Source organism: Cydia splendana, chromosome 4 (genome assembly GCF_910591565.1).
Source record: "Cydia splendana chromosome 4, ilCydSple1.2, whole genome shotgun sequence".
NCBI classification, from domain to species: domain Eukaryota; kingdom Metazoa; phylum Arthropoda; class Insecta; order Lepidoptera; family Tortricidae; genus Cydia; species Cydia splendana.
The window spans coordinates 12,341,462-12,361,153 of record NC_085963.1 but is presented as its reverse complement, the minus strand read 5'-3'; the positions used below and the strand labels follow the sequence as shown (position 1 = coordinate 12,361,153).

The window sequence follows — 19,692 nt, the reverse complement described above, 5'->3', positions numbered from 1 at the left end:
ATTGACAATAATTAATATGTTGCGATTATGATACATAACAGACACACTTTCGCATTTATAATATTAAGTATGGATTTACTTGTGTACATGGATACTAACTAGGAGGATTAGGTATTCGACTTGTGCCTACTATAGTTTTTTTTAATAATGTAGATTATAGTGATCAAGAAGTTTCTTTATTCTACTTTTCCAGTTATAGCCCTGAAATTTTACCCTTGCTATAATATTACTGTACTTTAAGAAATGATTATGTGGAACCCATAATCGGTATAATTTATACTAAGTAAATTATCCCCCATAAGCTAGTGTTCAAGGCAGGAGCTGCATATGTAAGCAGTTCTCGAGCTGTGCGAAAGAATAGTGAGGAAGATAAAAATAAGTAGTTCACCGTTATCATATTTTATTATATTATCCTGAAAGTTACATAACTAAGCTGTAATGAAAACAGAAAAGCCAGAGTTAACCCAAGAGTAACGAAGATTCCGTTCCAGACGTTTAAATTTATGACTTCAAATGTAAAGTTATTTCAAGAAACAACAGGGAAATGGAATTGCGAACAGTTAGTAGGTATTCAGTTGAGGGAACAGTTCCGAGACTTTTGTACCGCCCCGAGCAGATATAAATCTCTTGTTAGAAAATTACCCAAGAACAAACGACTTTTCTAGTACCTCATTACTCGGCTTTAAAACAGTTTAGTTACCATGGTATTCGTATTAATAATGTTCACAATTATTCATATGTTTACGTTCTGGAAAGAAAATAAACATCGTTTTCTTAAATGTCCCTAGTAAAAGTAGGTACAATCAGCAACACTCTTAACTGTCCATCGGCAGAGCTTATGCCTTTTGTAATATGGTTAATAGTGTGGGCGATGGTACTACTAAAGGTTATTTCATCTCATGAATTACAATAGGAGATATATATGTCGACGCGCAGGCGTTATAATTGGTAAATTCAAATAATGAGCGCTTACATGATATAATACTTACGATTTATCAAAAACACTTGTAAGCGACGTGGGTAATAAAGATGTCTCTTCAAGAGGCTTGAGAGCGTATTAAAGGCGTCAGGGGTTTTTGTAACGTCTGAATGTGTTCTCGGAAATTGCTCTGTTTGATAATTCATTAGCTCATGGTTTTTGTGGACTAGAGTAAGTGGGATCGCCAGGCTGGAGGCTGGCGTCACTCTGGGATTGAATCTCAATCTGGTCGGACAGTAGCAATAGAGACTGCATTACGCCTCGCGTACTTGTACTCGCGTTAAATATCTACGCCCTACGGATGTACCACCTAGTGCATCTAGCCATTCCTGAATACCTAAACCTACATTAAGCCCCGACATCAGATCGTGGGATCGTAACGCGAAAGTACTACGGGGTTTGTACCTAAAGAAAATTCGATGCATTGTGTATGTTGTGATTTGTGATATCGTGGAATTATGAACTAAAGAGTGAATATTTCAATTTGTGCAAAGACGTAAGGTGTAAAGTTAATATGCGGTGAAACTGGTGCTTTCCTGTAAATCCTCTTTGGAGTGTCCTGGACATGAAATCGGGTCAGTTCGTTCCATTATGATTTATGATTGTTACGTTGATGATTTATCATTCATGTCGTTAATTTGCGTGCATGAGGTTGGTCCTTAAAAGTGGATTGTTCCGTTTTACGTATAAGCGGAGATGTTATTCTTGGGTATTTATTATGAAATTGAATCGAGTACTTTATCTCTACTTAAAAACATTGTGGTATTTGTCCGACAGTATGTAGCCTGTTTGGAGAATTTGTAAATAATTTTCCAAGACAATAAGACGATGTTTTTATGGTGATTAATGGAGAAAAGATACGAGTGAACTTGAAATTAAATTTGAAATCATTTGCGATAGAGATTTAAGATAACGAACGAACGAACGAAGTGTGAGGAGTTTGGGCGTGTCCACGGTGGTTTTGGTTTCGGGAGCCGTAACCCCGAAGGGGAAGAAATTCTCCGGACGTGTACGGCTGCTGATCTAGCCGTCGTGAACACGTTTTTCAAAAAGAAATCCGAGCATCTGATCACCTACAGGAGCGGGAGGAGCGCCACTCAGATCGACTACTTTCTCACTCGGAGAGACTATATCGGCAAAGTAGCCACCTGTAAAGTCATACCGGGAGAGAGTCTCACTGCCCAACACCGAGTCCTTGTGATGGACCTGCTCGTCAAGCCCCGAGGCACATACCGGGAGCAGTGCCGCCCCCAAACCCGGTGGTGGCTGCTTGAAGGATCCAAGTCCCATGAGTTTGCTGCCGCTGTCAACGACCTCAGTGTTGTGACGGATGGCCATTCCGTACAGCAAATCTGGGATAGAACTCAGGCAGCCATCACACGGGCGGCGAAGGCGGTGCTGGGGGTGTCTAAAGGGGGTCGCAGGCTTGACAAGGAGACTTGGTGGTGGGACGCCACAGTCCAGAGGGAGACTAGGGAGAAAAAAGCCCTCTTTAAAAAGTGGCAAGCGTCCAGATCTCCTGAAGACCACGCGGCATACAGGGCTGCCAAACGTGCCACTAAACAAGCTGTAGCCAGAGCCAGACATAACCACTTGCGTCCTCTGTACGATAAGTTGGAGACGTCTGAGGGGCAGAAGTTCATTTATAAGTTGGCACGATCGAGGGTCAAAGCGGCGCAGGACATCTCCAAGTGCCGCTGCGTAAATGACCATCACGGTAACCTGCTATGCGAGGATCGCGCGGTAAAGGAGAGATGGCGCTCTTACTTCCACAACCTGCTGAATAACCAGCACAAAGAGGTGCAACCTCCGGATCTCCCTCCGAATCAAGGACTAGTGCCACCGATAACGCCGGAGGAAGTCGAGGCGGCTCTTCGCCGCATGAAGAATCGGAAAGCTGTCGGAGCCGACGGAATCGCTATAGAGGCGTGGAAGTCGATGGGCTCTCAGGGTGTGAGCATACTCACTGATATTTATAACCGCATACTCCTCACCGGGAAGATACCCAACCAGTGGAGGCTGAGTATCATTACTCCAGTATTCAAAGGTAAGGGCTCGGTGCGGGAGTGTAGCAAGTATCGCGGTATAAAGGTTATGTCTCACACCATGAAGCTCTTTGAGCGCATAATCGATGCTCGGCTCCGACAGGAGTGTACAGTCTCGGAGTGTCAATATGGGTTTCGGCCAGGGTGCGGAACGATGGACCCTGTATTTGCCCTGAGGACCCTCATGGAGGGATACAGAGCAAAGAACACGCCTCTACATTTCCTGTTTCTGGACATGGAAAAGGCCTTTGACTGTGTCCCTCGTGAGATGATCTGGTGGGCGCTGCGGTCCAAGGCTGTACCTGAGGCCTATATTGACACTATCCGGGACATGTACCACGATTCTGATTCAATAGTCAGGACCGCTGTTGGTGACACCAACCCCTTCTCTGTCACTGTTGGAGTACATCAGGGCTCTGTGCTTAGCCCGTTTCTGTTTAGCGTGATATTAGACGCCCTGTCAGCCAACATCCGAGACTACCATGAGCAGCCACCGTGGCTATTCATGTATGCTGATGATATCGCGCTGACAGACTCTGATAAGGGCCGACTTGTCCAGCGTGTGAACAGATGGAGGGGGTCGCTGGAGAACGGCGGTCTTAAACTAAATGTGGCGAAGACAGAGTACATGGCCTGCAATAGTACAGATCCTCTACCCGTCCGCATAGGCGTGGACATGGTCGAGCGCACGGATCAAGTTAAGTACCTAGGATCTGTACTTAGCACTACCGGGGACATCGACAGCGACGTCAAAGCCCGAATTTCCGCTGCTTGGGTCAAATGGCGGGAGATGACTGGGGTTATTTGTGACCCCAAAATGCCGATTAAGTTGAAGGGACAGGTCTATAAGACCATCATTAGACCTGCCCTTCTGTACGGCAGCGAGACTTGGCCTTTACTAGAGCGGCACAAGCAGGAACTGCGTGTCACGGAAATGAAGATGCTACGGTGGATGTGCGGAGTTTCACGCAAGGATCGCGTCCGAAACGCCCACATTCGGGGTAGTCTTGGCGTCCGTGACATTGCAGACAAACTGCAAGAGTGTCGCCTTCGTTGGTATGGCCACGTCTCGCGCAGACCGGCAAGTTACGTGGGTAACAAATGCCTGGCCATGCCGCCTCCTCCCGGTACGGGAAGAAGAGGCCGGCCCAAGAAGCGATGGCTTGATGTCGTCAACGAGGACATGCGTGCCAACGGACTCACTACCAGGGATGCCGAAGATCGGGCAAAGTGGTCACGAAGGAGTCGGAAGGCGGACCCCGGGTCCTCGCGCCCCGCGCGGGGGCACAGCCGGGATTGACGCCAGGATGATGATGATGATGATGATTTAAGATAACGATCGAAGAGTAATAATCTTCGTTAGCCATTTCCTTGTCTGAAGTTTGCCTGGAGGAGATCGCGGTTTCTATTTGTCCTCGATCCTGTACCATTTTTTGTAGTGAACGATGAAACATTTTTATTGTTTTTATTAGATACTAGTAGTTGGGCTAACACTATCGAGATAATATGAGATCCCTGATTACCTACTAATATTTTGTCTATTTCTAAACTAGAGTTTTGAATGAGGTATTTAAAAGCGAGTATTTTCAAATTACGAAATTGTTGCTGTTTATAGCCTGTTGTGGAAACCGTTTTTAGTATACCTACTTTAAAAACTAAAAGAAACATTAAAGTTAGTTTCTCGTTTAATCCGTTAATTCATAATGCAATGCTTAATTTTAAGCGAGTAATACCTAGTTAGTACGGTATAAAGAGACATTTCGTAGCAAACTAAATAATGATTTAGTTGTTGTTTAAATTAACGGATATTGGTTGAAAAATCAAAATTGATTTTTAAAGGAAATAGAGCTTACTTACTTTGATATTGTTTTGAATGTTTCGACTGAACAGTTGATTGTCCACCCATCCATCATTTTATGGACTTTAGCTTGCATAGTTATCGATAAAAAGAGTTTAGTCCATTCTTAAGTATCTGACTGGTATTTTGGTTTTGATAAACTCGAATAATACGGAAGCATGATGCAAGAGCAATGCGATCTTGTAATGTCAATGTATGGATTTAAGTTATTCGATTAGTAACCTTTTGTAAGGTAATTGTTTTTATGGCGACTGGAGAATTCATAAATAATAATCTGCTACTTAGTCACCTGGTTTTCAATGAAAGATGTAAGTACGTAAATTGAGATTGAAGCCTTCAATCTGATTATTTTGGTCTAGGCATGTCTTACAACAGTTACAACACATTACTTATCGACGTATAGTCAAAGTATTCAACCGATAAATTACGAGACGTAAGATTTACGCCCATTTCTGTGAAGAATACAAGTCTTATTATCGATTAAAATAAAGTCTAATGTATTTTGGCGATGAATCAGTGAAATACAGCGTTGAACTCCTAGTTAAATGGGTCCATTCCGGGTGCCTACCTGCTGATTTTTTTTGTTTATGGCCGAATGTTGCACAACTTGTACAAGTGTTGTTTGTCTTTTAAAGTACCCAATGATTTGGGTCGAGTTTTTTTTTGGTCGTCAAGATGACACCAATTGACGTTGTTTGATAACGTTGTTTGGCAACAAAAAAAAAATATTACAGAATACGCTTTTGGAGAGACGGCAAAAACATGAACAAAACATCGTTACTTTCAGATCATTAATCAATAACGTTGTTAGTATAAAAATGTTAAAAAACATTATAAGTGATAGGTACATTTAATCAATACCTAACTATAAAAAAAAAACTTTGTGAATTTTAACAACGAATGAAATGCCGTGATATTTCTTTATTTAGGTTCTAAAAACTTCTAAATCAGCACTTTCCAATAATATGAATAGCTGTTAATTTTTTTGAGAGAATGAACCTTTTGCGTTTTCTGGTTACATTTTTAATGGTGCGGAAATAAAGTTTTCGAGACATTGAAAATGCTAATCTAAAGTTAATATTACAGGTTCGATTCCTGGTTTGAGCTGCTAGTAAATGCTCTGTATTTTGTTTTTGCTGAGACCAAGTAACAAAGAATAGTCAGTTATAGCCGTTGTCGACGCATAAGAATGTATATTCTTTGAATAATTTGGATGGCTGAATATTGGAACTGAAATTCAGTTGGTTTATGTGACTTCAATGCAAAGTTATTTTAGAAAGTGACAACTAAGAGTAATTTGAGTATTGATGACTTTAGTGACTTATGTAGGTGCATCACTTTGTGTTTAGCTTGTCGGTCGATCGTAGGTCACATACCCGAATCAGATATATTCTCACGCATATTTAGTGAAAATGTGTTTGGTAAAGGAGGCTGCGCGGCGACCACAGGTGATGATACATAGTGTTAGGGATGATGATGACACCCGTGGTGGTGTTGATGCCTTGTGTGGCATGGTTTGGGTTCCTGTGTGGAACTGTTGGAGTGATCGGTGTATCACTTTGGAAGTGGCCTGAGTGCTGCTGTGGTCAGTGGACCATGTGTGTTGTGATGTGGCAATGTGTGTCACGTGTGTTGTGGCCGGTGTGCCACAGGTTTTTAGATCTGACAAGGTATGTCGCATGTATTGTGGCCGATGTGCTACAGGTATTAAGACTGTTGAGAGTTGATATGTGATAGTTGAGACATGACATCTTTGTGACTTGTGATGGGCGTGGTCGGTGTACCACACGTGTTGTGACGTGACAAGGTGTGTCACATATATTGTGGCCGTGGTGCCACAGGTATTGAGACAGTGAGACATGACAGCTTTGTGACGGACGTGGTCGGTGGACCATGTGGTTACGGCACTTGTGCCTTGTGACAATGACTATGAGAGACATTTGACATTTAGTGCAAGCCTTATTGCCTGTAGACTTGCAGTGGTGGTACCCGGATGTGGTGCGGGTCTTAGTGCTATTTGAGAAGTCACATAAATGTTGTAACAACGAGGTGTTGTTTTGATCAACGTAATTTAAATGATATTGATGATGTTCTTATCAGAAAATAAGTATACTCAAACTATTCTTTGTTGCTTGTTGCTTGTATGTGTAAAAGAGTTCATTCGATTCGAGCATTTTATTGATTATTTATGTTTGTACTCTTAACGATATTCGTGGCAGAATAACCTTCGTTAGTTAGGTCGAATCTTCGCCGATCGTTCGTCGAAAGTTAGGTCGGATCTGTAGCGATATTAATTGCCTAATGGATCTTAGTGACCTGTAGTGATGTTAATAGCCGAATGGATCTTAGTGATCTGTAGTGATATTAATAGCCGAATGGATCATAGTGATCTGTAGTGATATTAATAGCCGAATGGATCATAGTGATCTGTAGTGATATTAATAGCCGAATGGATCTTAGTGATCTGTAGTGATGTTAATAGCAGAATCGATCTTAGTGATGTGTAGTGATATTAGTGGCAGAATAGCCGAACGGTAAAGTTGGATTAAAATTTGCTGAGTTGTCATGATGACTATTAAATGGCTCATTGCACACGAGGACGTGTGACAGTTAGGATCGCCGTGTCGACGCGCAGGCGTTATAATTGGTAAATTCAAATAATGAGCGCTTACATGATATAATACTTACGATTTATCAAAAACACTTGTAAGCGACGTGGGTAATAAAGATGTCTCTTCAAGAGGCTTGAGAGCGTATTAAAGGCGTCAGGGGTTTTTGTAACGTCTGAATGTGTTCTCGGAAATTGCTCTGTTTGATAATTCATTAGCTCATGGTTTTTGTGGACTAGAGTAAGTGGGATCGCCAGGCTGGAGGCTGGCGTCACTCTGGGATTGAATCTCAATCTGGTCGGACAGTAGCAATAGAGACTGCATTACGCCTCGCGTACTTGTACTCGCGTTAAATATCTACGCCCTACGGATGTACCACCTAGTGCATCTAGCCATTCCTGAATACCTAAACCTACATTAAGCCCCGACATATATATATGAAAGTGTCAAAACGTTTCATCGTCAATGTAAACTGCTTTTATAGTAAAGTTAACAATAAAAGGTAGTGATTATATTCTCTTTGTTAACAATCCAATCTCCTATATCTGTCAACTTTATTTGACTGACGTCCAGGTGATACAGTGTTGTTTTTTATTACAGGATAACAGTACGGGGCAGGCACTCTTGGACGTGGTTTTCCGGCATCTAGACCTCCTGGAAACAGCCTACTTTGGGCTGCGATATGTTGACCAGGACAATCAAACTGTAAGTTGAAAGTACCTTTCGATATTGCACTAAATAATATACTTATTGATAATGAAACTTAATAAAAAACGACTTATTTTAAAATTAATAAGATCGTATAAGAAAAAGCGATGAAGAATCAGGGTGCATTGCATAGCCAACGTGAAATCGTTAACGCTCCGTAGCGAACGAAACGAAACTGTCACTGTCACACTAGTGGGGAAGAGTGATAGAGAGAGAGATGACTACAATACGCTACCAAGCGTTAACGATAGACACTTTAGCTACGCGTTCTGGCCTGTAAATGCACCAGTGAGAACTTGCGTTGCGAAATAAAAACTTGGTGCCTACCTACTTACTCGTTGAAAGTGGTCATCGCACCAATATTCAGGCATGCAAGAGAATGTCGAAATTTCTAATCCTAGCTTAAAAAAAGCAAAAAATATTGATTTTTATATAAAAAAAGAGGTAATTACGTAACAAAATCGGAGTAAACTAACGCATTGTGTTGTGCCCAGCACTGGTTGGACGCCGGGAAGCGCCTGCGTCGGCAGCTGCGCGGTTCTGACCCGCACACCTTCTACTTTGGAGTCAAGTTCTACGCCGCTGATCCTTGCAAACTACTGGAGGAAATTACGAGGTACCTCGAGGACTTTTGATATCATCATATATATATTAATAATTATATATTATAATAGATTAATAATTATTAATTAATTTTATAATGGTGGTCTTTACTTATAAGGTATATACATGCAGACACTAAACATCGTTTAAAAAAAGCTTTAAATATACGTCAGCCCTTTCAAATTTCCCGCCCAGGGTCTCGTTAAACCCCAAAAGCCTTACAGAACATAATATAAGATTTTATTTCAATGTTGACTTTTAGCTGCTAGTTTAAAAGTTTCATATTATTTTATTGCATAAATAAAATACTTTTGCACGTTATTAATTAATGAACGAGAACGCAACGAGTTTCATAACAAAAATATGGCATAATGGAATACCTAAATTTACGCATTTTTGACGTGGCTGTGGTAAAGCGCGTAAAGTTTTAACAGTTTAATTAAAAAATCTACATTGTTTTTATTCGTTTACGATTGTTTTATGTTTGCATAAAAATGCAATGTTTTGTTTTCTTATACTTAACTGTAAGCGTCGATGTAAAACCAGTTTGCGGAGGCGTCTTGTACCACTGACCTTATCCCGTATAGTGCGTATATATTTCGGTTATTATTATAAAACGGCCGGCCGAAACCGCTAACTGTGCTTTTGAATAATAAATGATCGGAGTACATTAATATTTAATGCGACAGCTATATTTATTTTACCTTTTGTAGCGTTTTCCATTTATGTATCAATATAATGTACACAGTTACACATGTAACCGGTTTATCACGTACCTACTTTAATAAAATGCACAAACATTTTATTTACTAGGTATGCCTAAACAATTGAACGAGATAAACTTAATTCACATTTTGTGACATCATGGGTGTGTAGTAGTAGTAGTAGTAATCACTTTATTGTACACAACACAGGTTTACTTTTAAAATAAATTACAATAATGGAAGTACAAAGGCGAACTTATCACTATAAGGGATCTCTTCCAGCTAACCTCACACACACATGAATACCTACATAAAAACAATTAAATTCTTATTCTGTCTTAACACCAGAAAATATAACGAGTTTTTACAAATGCCAATTTACCTAACATAAGCGTACGAGGAATTATTCGTAGGTACGCTGATAATAATATGTGGCAGACTGGCTGGGATCGAAACTATAAAAGACATCTGCGCTTCACGCTACTCAGCACTTTGCCATCACCTCGGACCCTCGGTTATTATTAAAACTATATACTTACTTCGTGTTATTCTGAAAGGTCACAACATGTAGGGATTTTACTGTGAACTCTGTCTTTAGGGACAGCTTTTATTTTGTCTCTAAATGTTAGTAGTTAGTTGATGGCTCTTAAACAAACTTTGTTTTAGTAGACTTAAATAAATAAATTAAAGCAAAAACAATATTATGCCTGATTATACATACAATAAATAACAGCGTACAAGTTAAAAGTAGCGTCTCTGTTTTAAAACGTGTAATATTATGTGAGGGAGAGTTTTCATTGAAAACAAATTGAAACTTACGAATACTCGTAATCAAGACTTAACTCTCGGACCATTAACTCTATCGGTAGAACAACCAAATGTAAGCAGACATTGAGTAGTGTGACGTGGGCTCACTGAATCCATAAACCAAACAGTTAGAGCCAGATAGATAGCGCACACGAAAGAGGGATCGCTCCCACGTCCACATGCGTAGCTCTGCTTAGGAATTACGTCATGGGAAAACCACGCATGACAACCGTTCCGCTTCGCAACAACCACGAGCCACATGTGTTGCTGAAAATAATAAATACTCACTAAAATGTGCGATAAATATACAAAATATACATTTGAAATGTATCCAAAAAACGTCTTGGTAACCAAGCAAAAACAATCTTTTGGAAGTACCGATTTTAAATTAATATGAATTAAGTACAGTATCAATTTTGATGAGTGATTATTTTTATTGTGGTCCAGCTCAGAAATAAAATTCGTTTCGATTTTTTTTATATACTTACGCACCCGATTAGTTTATAATAAAATAATGCCTACACTGCTTTTAACAATGGCAAGAAACATCTCATTAATATATAAAACTTATAAGTAAGTCGAGTTTAAGAGCGCTATTACATTTCGGCGTTGAGCGAGTTTAGGTATTTTACGCGCTGCGGCAGGCCGTGCGAGCTCAGTATGCCGATCCCTTCTACCACACTCGCACTACAATGATGGATTAAACATTCTTGATCCTTCGCGAAGCATATTGAAATCAACCATAACAACACTAACTGTGCTTAACTTTTAAAGTCCTAAAACTGTTATTTGGTAAGTACGAAAATACTAAATGCAGTGTAAATGTAAGTGTGTGCAGTGTTCATAAATTAATTTTTCATCTATTTTTGACGATTTTTGACCCCCCCACCGCTCAAATCATCCAAAAATCATGCTTCGGATGACTCTGTTTCCTCCTACGTCATACTACCATCATCCGATGTCCAGACCCCCCCCCCCTCCTTCCATTTGAAACGACGTAATTTATGAATAGCCCCATACTCGTACTTATGAAGGTATAAGTATTACTCGAAATAAATTATAGGTACTCGCTTATTTACATGTTTCGTCATAGCATTTGGTACCTATAGGTTGTAAAGTTTGTATCAACGAGGGTTTAAAAACGAACTAGTATTGAGGATCTGATGATAATGATGATGATTAAGGTGGTCACGGATACCAATCAACCATGTAGTAACATGATTAGGCTCGTTTGATTCGTCTCAACAAGATCTTTGACACTGAAGATACACAGGGTCTGATGATGGAGCTGGAAGGTGGCCACGGGTACCAGTCTATCATGTAACTAAACCACTTCGTGTTTGGGCTCGTTTGATTCGTCTCAACAAGATCTTTGACACTGAAGATACACAGGGTCTGATGATGGAGCTGGAAGGTGGCCACGGGTACCAGTCTATCGTGTAACTAAACAACTTCGTGTTTGGGCTCGTTTGATTCGTCTCAACAAGATCTTTGACACAAGACAGTACTCAGGGTCTGATGATGGAGCTGGAAGGTGGTCACCATTACCAATCAACCATGCAACTAAACCACATCGTGTTTAGGCTCGTTTGATTCGTCTCAACAAGATCTTTGATACTAGGTGATACACCAAACACGAAGCCCAAACACGATGCCCAAACACGAAGCCCAAACACGTAGCCCAAACACGAAGTGGTTCAGTTACGTGATAGACTGATACCCGTCGCCATAGCTGGGCATTAACTCGTTAATCCGTTAATCGTTAATTAACGAAGTTAAGTTTTCGAGTAACGGATTAAATTTTAAGTTAACTTTAAAAACCTGTAACGGACTTGTTTACTTCCGTTAACTTTTCTTAAGTCCGTTAATCGTTAATACCTGAGTACCTACTCACACCAAGGCCGCGCGCTGCCTCAAATATAACACTAGTATACCTTCAAGTGCTGCTGTGGAACGCCTGTTTTCGGCGGGAAAAGATATTTTTTCTCCAAAACGGGCGTCGCTATAAGACGACAATTTTAATATCACTCATGTTCATGAAGGGGAACATGCACCTTATGGCATATGCTAGCAAATGATATTTTTATTGGCTATGCTATTATTAATTAGTAATTATTACCATGTTAATTAGTAGATTAGTCTTTAATAAAAATCAAAATTTATGATTATTTCTTATTGCGTATATTTACGATTTCGAGTTAACGATTAACGATTAACTTTAACTTCCGTTAAAACTTTTGAAAAGTAACGTTTTAACGTTTAACGAAGTTAACTTTTTATTTAACGGATTAACGAAGTTAACTTTTTGATTAACGGTGCCCAGCTCTGCCCGTCGCCACCTTCGAGCTCCATCATCAGATCCTGAGTAGTATCTTGTGTCAAAGATCTTGTTGCGACGAATCAAACGAGCCCAAACACGAAGTGGTTCAGTTACATGGTAGACTGGTACCCGTGGCCACAGTCCAGCTCCATCATCAGACTCTGAGTACTAACTTTTGTCAAAGATCTTGTTGCGACGAATCGAACGAGCCCAAGCACGAAGTGGTTTAGTTGCATGGTTGATTGGTACCGGTGACCACTTTCCGGCTCCATCATTAGACCTTGAGTACTATCTTGTGTCAAAGATCTTGTTGAGACGAATCAAACGAGCCCAAACACGAAGTGGTTTAGTTGCATGGTTGATTGGTACCGGTGACCACCTTCCGGCTCCATCATCAGACCCTGAGTACTATCTTGTGTCAAAGATCTTGTTGAGATGAATAAAACGAGCCTAAACACGAAGTGGTTTAGTTGCATGGTTGATTGGTACCGGTGACCACCTTCCGGCTCCATCATCAGACCCTGAGTACTATCTTGTGTCAAAGATCTTGTTGAGACGAATCAAACGAGCCCAAACACGAAGTGGTTTAGTTGCATGGTTGATTGGTACCGGTGACCACCTTCCGGCTCCATCATCAGACCATGAGTACTATCTTGTGTCAAAGATCTTGTTAAGATGAATAAAACGAGCCTAAACACGAAGTGGTTTAGTTGCATGGTTGATTGGTACCCGTGACCACCTTCCGGCTCCATCATCAGACCCTGAGTACTATCTTGAGTCAAAATTAATACATATAGAATGTCAGGTCGTTTCAAATATTTTTAATCCTGTCCGGTAGTTTATTAAACTGTACCATTATAAATTATAATACTATAAAAACAGTGCTAGGATCAAAGTCTCTCGTTGCGGTTTACACGCACACAGTATAGCGTTTTACACGGCGCCCGCCGCACACAATGATAAAAAATCTCGTTGTCGCCGTTGAAAATGTGCGGAGCCGACCGACACACGTCCTGCCTCTACAAGCTCTGCCGCGGCACTGAGCTGGCGCAGCGCGCGTCATCGGTAATATAGAGTAGTTTTCAAAAAATTGCCAAAAAATTATAGTAGAATTTCATAAACACTAATGTATACCAACTGTATAAGCAAACGTTGCAGATTGCTTGAGTATGAAAATGACTTCGATATTAAGTAGATTTTCGTAGGAATTGACACTTGTTTCGGAGAGAAAATTGAGTTCGTTTTACTTTGATTTTCTCTTTCTCAAAGGTGTGTAGGAAAAATATCGTTTGATATGCCTAAAGTACAGGGTATTAGTAATACAAAATAGCCAGGTTTAGCAGAGTAAACTTCTCAACATTTCCAAATAAGAGCTTGCCATTCAGTGCTTCACGGGGTTTTTCGGAAACGACCATCAGAAAAAAAATCATTACTAATTTAATAAGTCCTTTTTCTAATATTTACAACGATATTTAAAAAGATAAGAAGACGCTTTTACTGGAACAAGTACTCATTGTTTCTAATAATGAGCACAAAGTCCTGAATTTCGTCGACTAGTATCATCAATTTTGCGTTATTTCGACTTTTCTTGTAAGAGCGCTCTTAAGTGCACACATGAAACACTAAATGCCACCTATTTTAACAACCGTAGTTTTATTGGCGACTGCAAAATTTTATGACATAAATTACAATGCGGGTGCGCAATAACTTGTGAGCCTCGTAAACCAACCCCCGCACAACACAGGCTTAATAGAAACGCTAAATTAAAAAAACCCTTCTAATTCAATTCTATAATAAGGCATAAAACGGAGTTTCCGTTTTAATTTGTCGTTAGAACGTGGACTGTTAATTTCCTTTTCTCATTTGTATTTTTTAAGGTAGGGTTCTAATTTTTGGTTTCCCTTTTACCTCGAAAGTTTTACTCTCAACAATGGCACAATTGAAGGCAGTTAAGTGGAATATTTGAAAGTATTCATTATACTTTATTTCAACGTAGGCTTGCAACGGGAATTGAAATGTTTTATTAAAATTTCGTTATTACGACGTCCGCCGCCTCCTGTTACGGCGGCGCTGCACGTGGAAACATCTTCCTGTAGATGCTCTAGATAAGAGCCACATTTAAAGCTCGAGCATTTTTACAGTAATGCTCTTTTAATATTTAATCTCGCATTAAGGGCTGTATTCCCTTAGATCTTTTTTTACTAAGCGCAATACCAGAAGGAGGAAAATGAGTTACAAATTAATTATATTTCTCATTTAATTATCTCAAGGCAACTTTAACAAGCATTCCAAGCGTAACTTTCTATGCATTTTTCTTTGAGAAAAATTGTAAATATTTAATTTTCTTATTAGTTCCACCCTTTCATTTATAAATGGTAAACGTATAGCTAGGTACTATTTACTGGACTACCGGAAACAATTGCCGGATGACAATTTTCTATTTTATTAATAGGTGAGCTCTCTTGGTGTGTTTTACGCATTTGATGACACTTTTGATGTGTCCTAAGTTATAAAGTGACAATAGGTTACAATTAAGTTTACTTAATATATGTGTTCGGTTAAAAGGTTTTTAAGTATTAGTAGTATTAGTACCAATGTCATGACAAACAAATAGCATTAGTTTTGTAATGTACGAGATATAGATGTGTGTAATGTGTGTGTTGTGCAGGTACCAGTTGTTCCTGCAAGTGAAACAAGACGTGCTCCGCGGCCGGTTGCCCGTCAACTTCGACCTCGCCTCCGAGCTGGCAGCCTTTGTGCTACAATGTGAGTACAAATACATTTATATCACTTATCATCCAATGCCCTAAGTAATATAAAATAAATGTTGTAACCTGCGGGACTAGCCAAGTGACAATGGTTTTATCAAAAAAAAAATCCATCGAAACTTAAATGGAAGAGCAAGTTTATTAAGTTTTACTATTTAAGCTTATTAAGTATATGAGGGTGATAAATACATACATACCTTTATCACTCCGATACATTCAAGAATTATATACTATTGGCTACGGTACCCGGACCACTATACCTATTATGTTGAAAATTAAAACGAAGAAATTATTATATATTTGGAATACTTATCAAATATTAATTAATATAGCAATATATCAATATTCCATAAATTGCTAACTACAATGAATTCAGTCTATTGACCAAATACGGCAATGTACTTAACGAAAGTCGCATGCAAGTTGGTTGTAACTTCTCACAAAAGTATTGTATGATGATCACGATATCGTTAGCTGTCATTGCCATTGTCATTAACACACATTGCCGATGAAAATTGTTCGGTACCTTGGTATTTTCATTTCATATATACTTTTCAATTACCCATTTGGCATTGTTACGTAATTTAACTCAGCAGAAAGTAGGTACCTACGAGATACACAAAACAAGATAGGAAACAACATTCAATTTCGCAATAACGTCAGAAACGGAAGCGAAAACACTGTTATTGACCAAACTCTCTCGAAAATCTACACGGCACATTCCCGACAATATCCATTTGTTCTTCACACAGGATAAGTAAAGCGCTGTTTCTCCTTTGAGACCAATAAGCGAAATGGACTAAAGTCATAATCCTAGTACCTACTCAAGGCGTGTAAAAATCCTGGTGCGAATTAGAGTTCCCTGGGCGCGAGTAGTAGCCGTATAAAGACGTGGGCCGTGCTCGGGTTACAAAGCGCGCTCGGTCAGTAACATGCCGATTCTTCGGGTAGGGTTAACAGGCACGAATTTGTAAAATACTGATAAAATTCAATAGTTTGTTATTTCTAGCACTTACGATCACGGAGCAAAGACGGATAGGAGGACATGGCGAAACTATAAGGGTTTCTAGGTAACTACGAAACCCTAAAAATGTTCTCAGTTGGTCCTTAAATAAATGAAAATTGAATTATAGGTTTTGTATGGAATCCTGTAAAGCTACTATAATTGCGCTTAGCCGAGTTGAATTGGTTTTACTTTTAGGGAGATACAATTAGTGAATTAGTGAAATAGACTCCGAGCACCTACATATTAGAGAATTGAAATGCTAATATTTTTGTACAGATGCATCATCATTCATCATCATTCATCATTCATCATTGAGTTGATCATTGAGTTAATTTCAATAAAATGGCATGTTTTTAAGAAAAACAAACGGTAATTCCATGTACCTACGTCATCATACGAATCGGAAAATGCCTTTTTGTTTTAACAGTTTAATTAAAAAGTCTACAGTGTTCTACTCGTAGAATCGGTGCGGAAAGAGAAGAGTCGTGGAATGTATGGGGCCCAATACATTCCACGACTCTTCTCTTTCCGCACAGACTATAATTCGTTTACGATTGTTTGTATAAAAAGTTTGACAACAGGTTAAGTAAAATACCATACTTGATCCAAACAAACACCATAAAGTACAGTACGTACAGTCAAAGAATTTAATTTCCGACTTATTTTGTATCTTGTCACAGCGACTTCTTAGGTACTTCTCCTCATAAAAAAAATACTCCTATTGTTTCTGTATTCGTACTGCTTCCATTACATTTTTGATACGTCGAGAATAATCCAGAACTCTGATAACCCTGACACCGAGCACCAGTGTCGACACCCGCCGTCGTTTACCATTTCACGTAAAAGCACAACTATTTTATTAACCCGATTGTGCAGCTCGCACTGTAAGTGGAAAACTACTCCATTTGCTTTGAGAAATGTGATCTATTGTTGTGGATTTTACGTGCTATGCTCACGGAGGAGTTAGCAGATTAATCGTGATTTATACTGAACCTACTTAATTTATGTTATTGGCACGCACGATACATGCTCGGAATTTCTATTTAATTTAGTAGTATTTAATATAATTAACATTTATTAATAATAATTCAGACTTTTATTGTGTAATAGATTTAGGCTATGTACTTATACAGCAAATTATAATAACTTATATGTATATATAAATCTTACCTAAATAAATTATTTTAATGGGGGGTTTCTACAATAATATTTCGGTATGTTTGGCATAGCCCAGGAGGTGTATTGTAATAACAGGTATGGATTTGAACTGGACTGGCCATGGATATAATATATCAGTGTGAAAAGTGACATATCTCATATCTTTAACCAGAAACGTTACTTTAGACATAACAATCATAACATTTATCTAGATCATAATGCATAACCTGTTACTACAATCAGAATGCGCCTCCGGGATGGATGATAGTTGAAAGCCATTCTTTGGGCGAGTGCTCTGGCGAGATAAGGCCAAGCCACAACAACGCTCGGGATCACCATCTATCTTGGGAATTTAAAACTATTTTACGCTGCTTTCGTTCTGATTTGTTTTATGTATTTATTCACCCCTACTCTTATTTATTTTGGTGCATTCAATTTAAATTCAACCTAATTTAACCAAAATGATTATTTGATTAATTTGTCTTTGATTTGACACAAAGCACAAACCTAAATAGAAAATTAATAAAATACTATGCATGATTTTCTTCCGTGTATTGTGAACGTGAAATTCTTGTCTTAAATTTTATCAAACTAGCCATGCCCTTAAGTCATCCTTTACAAAGTTTCAAGTCATAAATTTTGCACGGAGCCTGAACACTTGTATTATCTTTTGTAAACTTGAAAGTCTAACCTGAACTTATCGTGGTTAATATTAGGTTTAAAGGTTTATTTTATTTATTCATATTTTTTATCCATTCGTTCTTTAGACAGTGTTACCGTTTATCACAATGTCTTTGAAACGAGTAAAAAAATATTTAGACCTCAACAGCTCGAACGCTTCGCTTCGCTGTTTAAAAACAGTTTGCAAAGTTCAATTTGGTCACTGAGTAGTGTGAAATCCAGTAACAAATAAAACAAAATAGGGAATGGTTTGAGGTTAGGCAACGTAAAAAAAAACTGGGGTAGGTACCTGAATAGAAAAAGGTAACACCCTTTGGTAACAAACTGACTGAGTCTAAATCTGCGATTTATGTGTATACTAAAGAATCTATACCCCGCCATCTATAATATAGATGGTTGGGAGGGGTGGGTTAGTACTATTGTTTAGTGCTATTCAGTCTATACATATAAAGTTATTGTACAATTGAATTTAGAATAATAAGTAATCTCACTATAATACTCTCTCGATACAATTAATTATAGTGGCTTAACAAGCTGAAACTGCAAAAGGGTTCATGAGCCAATTTTAAACCGATATAAATAATTTTTTACCACACCAGCTCGGAAAGGCTTACTTTGCACTTCAAAAACTGATAGCAAAGTTGCATTTTATTTACATGTGAGGCAAAGTAATCATATGCAAATTTTGAGTTGTTTTCTTATGCTTTCTGGTAGAATTGACTTTCAAATGATGATTTTGGATGATAAATATTTAATAACATTTGTTTGGATTAGATTTGGTTTGATTTTGTTTGATATTTGCTTCGGGTTGGTGTGGTGAAAAATTTTGTGTTTCACTCGGGTGCAAATTTTGTTTAACCCTCATGCTTTGAAACCCTCGCAACGCTCAAGATTCCATTAATCGAATCACTCGCTACGCTCGTGGTTCAATTTTGGAATCTTTCGCTTGCTCGGGTATCAATATTAGCATGACCGGTTAAACAACAACTTTGCCCCCTTGTAAAACAAATAACTATTATACTTACCTACAAAGGGACCCACTGATTACCAGTTTGCCGGACAATATCAGCCTGTCAGTTAAACGCAAAATTTGACAGCTCCGAACAACTGACAGGCTGATATCGTCCGGCGAACTGGTAATCTGTGGGCCCCTTAAGGTTATTAGGGTAGCCTAGGAGATACATCTATTTTAACAGATCTGCCATACTCAAAGTCACATAAAATTATGAGTCAAACGGGCAAGGACGGCAAGTTTTGCTCCGTAATAATGGCAGGGCAGGACCAGAAATTCAGTAAATAATTTAGGGGTTGCGTAAATAAAATACAAAGCGGATCTCCGTCAAATAAGTAATGAAACCCTGCTTTATATGATCTATAGTAAAATAATCTATGTACCTAAATCTTTATATAAGTAGATTCACTTTGACAACCTATCGATGCGATACT

General features: G+C 38.9%; 1 protein-coding gene across 1 annotated transcript in view; it reads left to right on the top strand.

The window, feature by feature from the left end:
• LOC134789953 (band 4.1-like protein 4) overlaps nucleotides 1–19,692 on the top strand; it is an 81,741-nt gene that overhangs the window by 38,431 nt on the left and 23,618 nt on the right. Inside the window, exons 3-5 of the mRNA XM_063760683.1 lie at nucleotides 8,092–8,196; nucleotides 8,694–8,815; nucleotides 15,302–15,399. Coding sequence (XP_063616753.1) covers nucleotides 8,092–8,196; nucleotides 8,694–8,815; nucleotides 15,302–15,399 — 325 coding nt within the window. The remainder of the gene's footprint in view (nucleotides 1–8,091; nucleotides 8,197–8,693; nucleotides 8,816–15,301; nucleotides 15,400–19,692) is intronic.